At 48.2% G+C, this 10,895-nt stretch overlaps 2 protein-coding genes across 7 annotated transcripts in view; one reads left to right on the top strand and one right to left on the bottom strand.

Moving 5' to 3' along the window:
* Nucleotides 1-6,754, bottom strand: part of CFAP77 (cilia and flagella associated protein 77) — a 91,237-nt gene extending 84,483 nt beyond the window's left edge. The window contains exon 1 of the mRNA XM_014522805.2: nt 6,649-6,754. Coding sequence (XP_014378291.1) covers nt 6,649-6,705 — 57 coding nt within the window. The 5' untranslated portion in view covers nt 6,706-6,754. The remainder of the gene's footprint in view (nt 1-6,648) is intronic.
* Nucleotides 6,755-10,257: 3,503 nt separating this feature from the next.
* Nucleotides 10,258-10,895, top strand: part of TTF1 (transcription termination factor 1) — a 21,241-nt gene continuing 20,603 nt past the window's right edge. For 4 of the 6 annotated variants that reach the window (XM_006029812.3, XM_025211293.1, XM_006029811.3 and 1 more), the window contains exon 1: nt 10,258-10,353. The gene's annotated coding sequence lies outside the window, so the exon portion shown is untranslated. Of the gene's footprint in view, nt 10,354-10,407; nt 10,596-10,895 lie in introns of those variants that run through there. The other 2 variants (XM_006029808.3, XM_006029810.3) reach the window with 2 other exon arrangements.

The following is a 10,895-nucleotide window of genomic DNA, read 5'->3' on the forward strand; positions in this document are numbered from 1 at the left end:
TTTTGTGCTGTGGATACTGACTTCTGGGACCCTGACTGTCAATTTACAGAGGCCAGCATACTTTGGTATTTGAAGAGATCTCTGTGAAGGCTAGTAGGCCTTAGCAGGGCAGGGGTTCTGTGTTGGTAACTCAGACCTTCTAGGGCCTTTCTGCCTTCATTTTCTGCAATTCATTATAGTGCTTTCCAAATTATTATCTCCAAATTTATGTACAAGTAGACCAGAAGTGATGGGCTTGGTGATAGAGTGGTTATGACATCTATAGATATAAGTTTAAGCTGTGCTTTGGACTCAGATAAAGATTGCTCCCAGTCAACCCAGTTGCAAATGACTACCTGGTCACTTGAGCTGGGGAGCCAAAGGCTCACCACCACACTCCCTTGTACACCACTGGCTACAGGAACTGGTGCGCCTTGACCAATGATAGCCCAATGGTCCATCAGATGCAGAAGGCCCTTTGACTTGACAATGGCAGTGCAACGGCTTTGGACCGGCCATGTGCCCAGCTCAAAGCCTTGTTCTGTGAAGTGTTAAACAATTTTAGCCCCCAAAATGAACATGAGACCATAATGATGTACAATGTAAGATCCCTTCTTGTATGTATAATTCCATTTTATATCCACTGCAGATGAGCTAAAAGTTCCCTGTACCAGTAACAAAACAGAAGGAGGCTGTAAATTTAAGTGAGGAGACTCCAACTAAAAAAATCTACTGGTTTTCACCTTCCCATGATGGGAGCATTCATCTTTCGAGGTGGTGGGGGGAAAAAAAACCAGGTGTGTATCACAGCATGCATTGCCAATAGCTTATTATAAAGGCAAACAAAATAGTGCTTAGCAATCTCCTCTGAAATGCAGCAGGAAATCTGAGAGTTGTCAGGGACAGCATGAGTCAGGCTGGTGTGCCAGGAGTCCAGGTTTGTCTCCGTAGTTTTGGTTGGAGGTTAGTATAATGAAGAGTTCCCTGGCTGCCATGTGCATCTTCATACAAGGAGACATCAGCTGTCTCTTAACATATGGACAAGTGGTTCAAGTACTGGGGGTATTCTTGGTTTTATCCTTTACTCTCATGTATGTGGATGTCATAGGCTCTGTTTTAATATGGAAGAGCACAGCAGCATCGCTGTGACCCTGCTCAGCCATCTCTTCCCAGTGTCTGTCAGGGCTTCCTGAACTGTTTCTTGTCCCTAGCAGGTAGGGAGTTCCAGGACCTTCACATGACTGTAGTTGGAAACCTCACATAGGATTGATCCAAGTGTACTAGCACACGCCAGGAGCATGCATTTTCTTGTAGCCCTGTCTGTGCAGCACCACTTAAAGAGGGATATGACATCTAGTAACCATGACCTCACAACAGTAGAGGACACACATGGGATATCCAATCAGCCAGCTGGAGGAGGGTGCAAAGCCTTGTAGAAAGGCACCTGGAAGCAGCTAAATCACTTTGTAGCAGGGAGGCAACCACACTAACATTACTACAACGTAACCTAGTGCAAAGTGACATTATTATAGAATGGAATAATAATAATAATAGAATAGAATAATAATTCTCTTATTATAGAATTATTATAGATTCTAACATGAATGAAGACACCACAATAATCTGCCAGTTGCATCATGCTAGATAGTTGTGTTTTGTCGACGCAGATCTTTTTGCATCTCTGCAGCTCAGTTTATTATAAAGTAAACTCCCTGTGTAGGGCAGCCCTGGGAGCAGGGATATTATCCAGGATGCCAAGAGTATTGCCTACTCTGCTTAAACATTGCTCTTGAATCTTCAAGTCCTGCCTATAAAGATACCAGAGGTATAGGCAGAATGCAGTTTTAAAATGTCTTATTAAAAAAAAAAAGATCCTTTTAGTTGAGAAATCCATTCCACTCCGCTGCAGTGACAATACTGGGCATAAACACAAGGCATAACGCTGGACTCGAACAGACAACCTCCTAGACCAGAAATGAAAACAATATCAACCAAGCACTAGTGACGGACAACTCTCAGCCCAATTCGGTCATCCTTAAAAAGACAAAGCTCCCATAGAAGTCAATATAATATTGTAAAAAGTAACTACAAGTGAATAAATTATAACTAATGCTATCCACTGTAGGATTACCCTTATGTATATTTTAGTAAACATAAAATTAATCCAGCAGCCTAGTCATTTATACCTATTTCAGTGGAAAATATGTGGATTGATTGTGAAAAGAAGTGTTTTTACCCAATACACTGTTAGCTACTCCTTAACTTATCTTGACTTTAACTGTTACACAAATACCTATTTATTGTACCACTTTTCTAATAAAGGGGAAGGTGTTGACTCATTGTTTTGGGGGAAGGGGTGTATAAATAAAATAAACTCATTGTGTGTGCGTGTATATTAGTAGGCAACCATCAATACTTCTGGATCATAGTATATGCATGAGAGGTCACCAAGACCTTTGATGCATATGCCTAGGCAGGAGTATGGAGGAGTGCAGGCTGTCCAGACTATCCATCCCCATGTTAGGCCATTGAGACAGTATCCAAAGTCCAGACCAAGTCTAGAGCCTTGATAGCTATAGTTATTGGACATCCAGGAATCACACCCAGATCTCCCACATGGTAGATAAGAATTCTACCACTGAACCACGACAGTAGGTGAGTATATATAATCACATCATATATATATTTGTGAGTTGTATATATATTCATGACCTATTTATGTGTGTTCTAATCAAATGCTTTCAAATTTCAGTTCAGGGAGGCCTCATTGCAATCTGGCCCCACGATTCATTTTGAATAAAAGGAACTATTTTACTGTGCACCTGAAGGATCCACCAAATGAACCGTCTAAAAAGTCTGAGTTGTCCTAAGCTGCTTTTGAGATGAGAACAAAACCAAACCAAAAGGCTGACTTTGCATCGCCACTACAAAATCACCAAGTTGCTCATTTTAAAGCCAATTTGTTTGCTGCCACAAGACCTGAATTTTTTTTTTTTTTTTTTTTATTTGCCATGTTTAAATTTTGTACATTTAAAGACTAAGTTCTGCATTCTGGCAGGGAAGAGAGGAAATACGAGGGGAACTCAAAGCTTAATTACAGTGAGACAGCCCAAACTATACCAGTGTGAATGGCACTACTATCCGTTGTAGTAAAATGAGGAAATGAAGCAGGAGAGACTGCCCCCGCAAGGAGAGAGAAAAAAAACACAGAGTGAATCAAACAGCTTGCTATTTGCCTGAATGCTGCTGACTCAAGAGAGGCTTGGCATTGACTGAGGTAGACCTTGCTTCTCCTCTTCATCCTCTAAGCAGCAGCAATCACAGCCCTACAGTACCGTGGGAGGAACACTAATAGATCAGCAATTTTTTCCCCCCCAGAAATTGGTTAATCCTTGAAGCTATTCTGCTAGTGCCATCAAGAGGACAAAAGTTGTAATTCAGCTGGCTGCCGGGCGGGAAAAGACAATCAGTTATCTTTCATGCCTCAGAAACCAATATCTGTTGACCTTCTGATATGCAGGGCTCTCCAAATTCTTAAAAACAGAGGCAGGAGAAGCCACTCGACTGCTAGAATATGTGTAGGCATCTGTGGTTTCCTTCATCTCTGCATCCACTACTGGGGTGGAGATGGAGCCAGTCTGTGAATTACAGAAAAAGGGAATCCCCAGAAAGAGAGTGATATTTTTTTTAATTATTATTATTTTGCTTGTGTGCATAGGCAGAGCTTTGTGGAAGCGAGTGTGGCTGATTGACTCAAGAAAAAGAGGACAGAGAGAAGCTAGGCAGAGTAGTCCCATTCAAAAGACTGAATGTATAATAAGTGTTATCAACTATCAGGTACCAAAGTGATGTATGTGTATACACACATACCTATTTAGTGAGAGATGTTTAGTTTATTAAATGAAATCCAGCTGCCCCAAGTCTCCCTGAAGATTCAAATGGATTATGTCTAGTTGCTGAACTTCTCTTAAATATGACAGAAACCACAGCCTAGAAAAATATCACACACCGTTGTGTATACTCTAAAATTGGTTGAATTTTAATAAGCAGAAAGGCAAGAGTTTAACTCTACAGACATACTTCAGAGGATGCTGAGCAAGTTTTCCAACACGGCTCTAACTCAGTTCTGATGCATACTACCCACTGTTATCTTAGTCCTGGTCTCAAAAGCAAGCCAGCCTCGCTTCGCACTGCCAGCTGGAGTACTGTACATATGCAAGTCTGATGGGATCACTGACTAGAGAAGACCTGACCTCCAAACTGTTCAGACACGGTTTTAGTATGGGCTCATTTTAATCATGACATGAACTTGGATTTGAAAGGCTGTGCCCTTCTCCAATTCCACCCTCAGCTGCATATCATGGTCACAGGTTCAGCTGACATGGGCAACTGTAGTGTCCTGGCTAAAAGTTAATTTAGACCATTATATTTTGTCAAGCAGTTCACCCCCCTAACTTTACAACTGGATACTGGGATTCTTTCTTTCTTGCCTTCCCCTGTTGTTTTAGTGTGGCAATGTACCGGCAAACACCTGCTATATCCAGGGCTTGCAGTTCAGTGTTATGCAAGGTTAGTCTATCCCTTATTATTTCCCAGGGGCAGGGAGGCTCAACTAGTTAATATCTGCAAAGTTCTTTGAAAAACACAAGGTTCTGTAGAAAGACAAACTTACTCTATTAGTATTTTTGGACCTTTTTAATGACACGATGCAAAACTGCATAAGAAAGATATAATAGAAAGGGGGTGTCACTGTTGTATGCAAAGGGGTCAACCTTTCCTTTATCATTTACCTATTTTCTAATATTTTGTTAATTTTTGTAAGATGTGCATGGCTCCGGATTAATTTTTAATTTTGATGCCTGTGGTCTCAGTGCCAACCCTGTGCGCGCACACATACAATTATTTTTCCCTGATGGGGATGCTTGCTGTATAATCTTTCAAATGCATTTTTTCTGAATTATCTTAAAATAGTGAGGACTTACTTGTTTGTTTGCTATACTTAGTGCTCTTACAATTGCTATGCATAGCGTGTAAATCCTGCTGGTGGTTGATATATTAGCAACTCAGTAGTAAATCTATTGGCCCCAATAGGAAGGTTGTTTCAAAGCCCCAAGGACAAGTAACTCCCAGGTATTTCCATGGGTCCCCTCTGCCCAGAGGCTTTGGCTCAAAGGCATTTTGCACCTCAGCTTCAGGCATTTCCTGCTACAAGTGTGGGAGATGCTGCGCTCTAGCGTACAGACATGCACCTGCAGGCACTGCTCCAGGCTTCCATGCCCATCACTGCAGCTCAGTGGCTTTACTGTCTCTAGGGCAGTAACTGGTCCCTTGTGATGCTTTCAAGGGTGCCATGCAATATGAGCACTGTTCAGTATGCAAACGTGATTTGCATGACAAACCCAAAGCTTTTAAATGGGAATCCATAGTAATAATGGACTGGGAATCTCATGGTGACCAGAGGAAACACTACAGGGACACAATGAAGGCAGAGCTCAAGAAAACGGATGCTCACATCAAAAGCTGGGAGGAGCTGGCTGCCAACAGACTCCAGTGGTGCCACAACCTCAAGCAAGTGACAGCCCGTTTCAAGGTAAAGCATCCCGCCCTCAGTGCAAAGACAAGACAGCAGAGGAAGGAAAAGGAGAGGAAGGAAAAGCAGACGAATCCTAGCCTGCAGCTGACATTCCCCTGTGGGAAGACCTGCAACTCCTGCGGATGGATCTGCGGCTCGAGGATTGAACTCTTCAGTCACCTCAAGCCTCATCTATGCGCCATGGCAGAGATCAGCCTTGCAGGGCAGGATGGTTGGCCAGGACCGTTGTGTTAAAATGGCCTGAGTTCTTTGTAAGAGGTAAAACCCCCAGCTCTCATGTATTTCTGCAGTCAAAAAAACCCAGCGAGAACTCAGTACCAGCATTTTCTGATGCCCAGTAGACCCAACGCCCTGTAGTTAGCTCTCTGACACTGGGGATTTGAGCCAACCTTCCTGTGGGGGCCTAGAGCTCGCAGAGGGAGCTGTTAACATACAACCAGCAGTTTACGCTCCACACCTAGCAACTCTCTCTCGTACGGCATCCAATCCCAACTTCCAAATCTATGACCCATGCCTGGTAGCATCGCTCACCAGGCGCCTTCCATCTACCTCATCTGGGTGTTTGTAAAGGCTGCTGCTATCACTTCAGGGCTGCGCTGCCCGTGGTGGCCGTAGGGGGGGTGTTGGGGCCCTGGGCAAGAGAGTCACGTGAGGCCCTTGGAGGCTTAATCTGGATGACCTATAACCCCCCACCATTGTAGCATGGATCTTTTTAATATTCCTTGGGGGAATTAGAGAAATAGCCACGCGTTCAGATGCAAGTAGAGCCGCTTCTTTGCAAAAACTTCAAACCCCCCCCTCAAAAAACATCTGTTGCAAAACTTTGGGGTCCCGGCGGTCGCCCCTCCCATTGGCAGAGGGGCTGCCCAGGACACTCCTTGTACATCCAGGTAAGAGCACTAGGGACAGAGGGCACCTGTCCAAGCCCGGGGCATTGCTCCTCGGCCTCTCCAGGTTCAAGACCCAGCTTCCCCTCGGGCCGGGAGGGGGCAGCTGCAAAGGGAAGGGGCTGCACCCTTCCAGGACCCCTCTGCCTCGCAAGGGAAGGAGCTACCCTGCCCTGCCCTGGGGCTCACCTGGGCCCGGAGCGGGCGGTGCACGGGGCGGTGGGCGCGGGGCGCGGCTGCGGCCATGGCCCGGGGATCCCGGGGGCTCGCGGCTGCCTGCGCCTCCTCCCCCACCTCGGAATGTACCACTCCATCCTCCGGGGGGAGGGGAGAGGATTGAGGTTGCCTCCCCCCGGGCAGCCCCACAGCGGGATGAGGGGCAGAGGAGACAGACACACGGGGGCGAGGACCTGTGCCAGGACAGCTGCCCCACCTCCTTGCAAGTGGTGGGGAGGAAACTCCATGAAGCTGCCCCCCCTCCTTGGGGGAGGATGGTGCAGCCCATTCCCTCCTTCCCCCCCCCTCACATCTCGGGATGTACCACTCTGCGCCTTCTGGGGGGGAGTAGAGGTCTCCTGCCCCCGCGCAGCCCCACAGCGGGGTGGGGGGAGAGGAGACAGACACGCGGGGGTGGGGATACACGGCAGGACGGCTGCCAGTGCCCGCCCCCCCTGGTGGTAGGGAGGGGGTGACACTCAGTGAAGAGCCCCCCCTTCCCCGGAGGAGGATGGTGCGGCCCGTTTCCGCGGTAACGCAGGACGCTAACAAGGGGCAGAGGCGGGGGGGCCCCTGCGGGCGAAGCACCACGTGGGCTGCGGCCAGGGTTTGGTGTCTGGTTTCCCACGGGCCCATCGGATGCACCAGGAGCTCCTGGGCTCAGGCCCTTCACAGGACCCTGTAAGGCAGCAGCAGTTCCCAAACTGTGGGTTTTGACCCATATGGGATGGGAACATCAGTGGATGTTAATGTGCCCCTGAGCTTTCTGCCCCTGCAGCCAGGCTCCACCTGCACTGGGAGAGAGCCCCTCTGCAGCCCAGGGATGGGACCCATTGTGGGAGGGAGGCTGCACAGAGGGGATGAGCAGGGAATGCCCTCAGCTTGGCAGCCTAGCAGTGTGGCGCTTCCTTCCTCCTGCGCTGGGTCCTGCCCACTGGGCTGCAGAGCCCCTGGCAAGAGGGCGGCAAGGCAGGGAGCCCCAAGCCTGCAGTGGGTAGCCTGCATCCTCCCCCCCCCCCCCCCCCCGCCAGTCTGGGATGGCAGTGCTGCCCACCGGGAAGGGATGGAAGCGGGAGCTGGGCTCTGCAGCCACCCGCTGTGGAAGGGGACATGGAGCAGAGCACACCAGCCCCCTAAATGTGTTGAGGGAGTCTGTGGATACTGACTAGTAAAACTCTGCCTGGAGGTGTGACAGGAAGAGAGTCCCACACTCGCCTGGGTTCCTCCCAGCCAGAGCCTCCTTCCTGGTCTTGTAGATGGCCATCTTGGCCAGAACCAGGAGAAGGTTGACCAGGAGGTCCTGGGCCTTGGTGGGGCCACAGATGAGGAGTGCGTACCAAAAAAGGTGCGGGGGAAAAGTGCAGCCAGGACCTCAGCAGGAGGTTGTGGAGGAGGAGCTGATGGTGTGAGACAGGAGACTGGGCAAGATGGACGGTCCTAGGGTCTGAGCCAGCAATTCTTATGTTCCTATGTGCAAGCTAAACAGTTACAGTTACCATGCAGTTAGCAAAAGCACAATTAAATTACAATGTAAACAGTGAGGTTGCTAGATGCTATGAGCTACAGAGTTTATGCATTTAAGGGATACATAACCCCTGTTTGTTACAACATAAACAATAGGCATTGATTTGGGAGCGGCCTGTATGCTTATCAGGTATGCATGTAAGAGGAACACAGGGTATATCAAACAATTATCTTTGAGCAAAACAACTCATGGTTCCTCGAGGACATGCTGGTTTGTGCTGCTAAGTCCAATCCCCGCAAAACACATGGTGCTTGATATAAAATCCATTGAATTAAAAGTAAAGATTGTCAGCGAGTGAAGCCCTTTGCAAAAAACATGAGCAAAAACATTTAATCATGTGCATAAGAACTTTTCTGGATTGGGACCTTACAAGGATCGCAGCTGAGACAGTTACACATTACTTCAGTAACAGGTAGAGTGATTATATCCATTATCTATGTCTTCAATGTTGTGGAGAAAGGAAAAAAAATCCAAACTGAGATGTTACAGAAATCCAAACGTTTTCAAAACAGGCACAGCACTTCAGGAATTATGTTAAAACAATAATGCTGATTGATTTATTTATTGCAGAAAACCAAATGCTTTGGGGAAAAAAACACAGAACAATTGCACATTGAACATGCCACTGTTTTATTCTAGAATGGAAACAAGGATGTTTCCATGTTCTTCTTTCAAATCAGGGATTGGAGTATGGTTGGGGAAGACAACTTCTGGCTGCAGTGGTAGAAGCATTGCCAACAGATCAAGGGAAGTAATTATTCCCCTCTATTCTGCACTGATGAGGCTGCATCTGGAGTACTGTGTTCAGTTTTGGGCCCCCCACTAGACAAAGGATGTGGATAAATTGGAAAGAGTCCAGCAGAGGGCAACGAAAACCTTTAGGGGGCTGTGGCACATAAGCAGGAAAACAGCTGAGGGAACTGGGCTTATTTAGACTGCAGAAGAGAAGACCGAGCGGGGATTGAATAGCAGTCTTCAACTCCCTGAAGTGGGGTTCGAAATAGGATGGAGCTGGCAGATGGCAGGACAAGGAGCAATGGGCTCAAGTTGCAGTAAAGGAGGTTTAGGTTGGGTGTAAGGAAAACCTTTCTCACTAGGAGGGTGGTGAAGCACTGGAACAGGTTACCCAGAGAGGTGGTGGAGTCTCCATCATTGAGGGTTTTTAAGACCTGGCTCAACAAAGCCCTGGCTGGGATGATCTAGTTGGGACTGGTCCTGGTTTGAGCAGGGGGTTGGACTAGATATGACCTCCTGAGGTCCCTTCCAGCACTAATTTTCTGTGAATCTAACTTGCTGCTGCCCTTTCCAGGAGCAGCATTAGTAAAGAGAGCACCATTTATCTGGAGCAGGCAACTGCTATTAAGAGATCCCTCTTATGGAGTTTAATTTCTAATAGTTTCTCTATTTTTAATAGAGAAATGACTCTCATTTTTAACAAAAGGGCTGCCCCATACCAGTCATAAAATCATAGGGCTGGAAGGGGCCCTGAAGGATCCTCGGGTCCAGCCCCATGATGAGCAGGAAAGACATCTGGGGTCAGGTGACCCCAGCCAGGTGACCGTCCAGTCTTCTCTTGAAGACCTCTAGGGTAAATATATGTATGTACATATGTGTATACACACACATACATACGTGTACACACAGTCCATATATGTATTATGTATGTGTACACACACACACACACACACTATATATATATACACACACACACATATATATACACATACATACTATTATATATATACATACACATACACACATATATACATGCATATACACACACATATATGCATAAACACACATATATATATACACACACATGTATACACACATATATACATACACACACACACACACACACGTATGTTGGTCTGGAGCTGTGCACGTGCTGCCAGGACCCCAAACCCTCCCTCCCGCAGCCCCTGGCCCTTCCCGGACCAGCTGTCCCTGCCCCAGCCCCGCACCGTGCGACTCCCCCTCCGCCCTGCAGGGGGCGCACTCGGGAGAGGCGGGGGCACAGCGGGAGCACGGGGCCAACCCCCTCCGGTCCACTTCCGGTGGCAAGAGAGTCGGAACCCGGCGGGGACGTGCCTGGTCCGGGGGGAAGGGGAGGCGGCGGACAGGGTTCCGGAAGTTGCTGCAAGCGGGTGCGGGTGCGTGTGCGGTGGCGGCGCCTGCCCGGGTGCGGGGCGGGAGGGAGGAACCCCTGCGTCTCCGCCGGACTCTGTGCGCGGGAGGGGTCCATAGGAGCGGCCTTGGCCTTGCTGGGGGTGGGGGAAGTTGGGCACGACAGGGTCTTTACCTCCCCTCCCCCCCCTTGCAGCTTCCAGAATTTCAGGTGCAGGAAGCTCGTCCCAGGCTTAAATGGCCCCTTGGGTGAAAGGCACTTCTTGTGGTCAGTTTTAACCTGGGGATGCCTCGTTCTCGTATCGCGAGCGAGATCCAGCGATAGATCCCTGTCAGGTTCCTTTTTTGGCATGGAGTATTTTGTAACCCCCCTCCCTCACGCGTCTCTTTTTCACTAAATTGAGTGGGCCTTAGCCTGTTCTCCTACGGCAGCCCCTCCACGTGAATCATCCCTGTTGCCCTTCTCTGCACCTCCTCACTTTTCTGTACGCGAAGCAGGGGTGTTGGGCTCGGTTGGCCCTGTGGGCTGGGTGAGGGGAGCAGGACTGGTCCTTAAGCTGGAAGAGCG

The sequence above is a fragment of the Alligator sinensis genome, unplaced genomic scaffold (genome assembly GCF_000455745.1).
Source record: "Alligator sinensis unplaced genomic scaffold, ASM45574v1 scaffold829_1, whole genome shotgun sequence".
NCBI lineage: Eukaryota > Metazoa > Chordata > Crocodylia > Alligatoridae > Alligator > Alligator sinensis.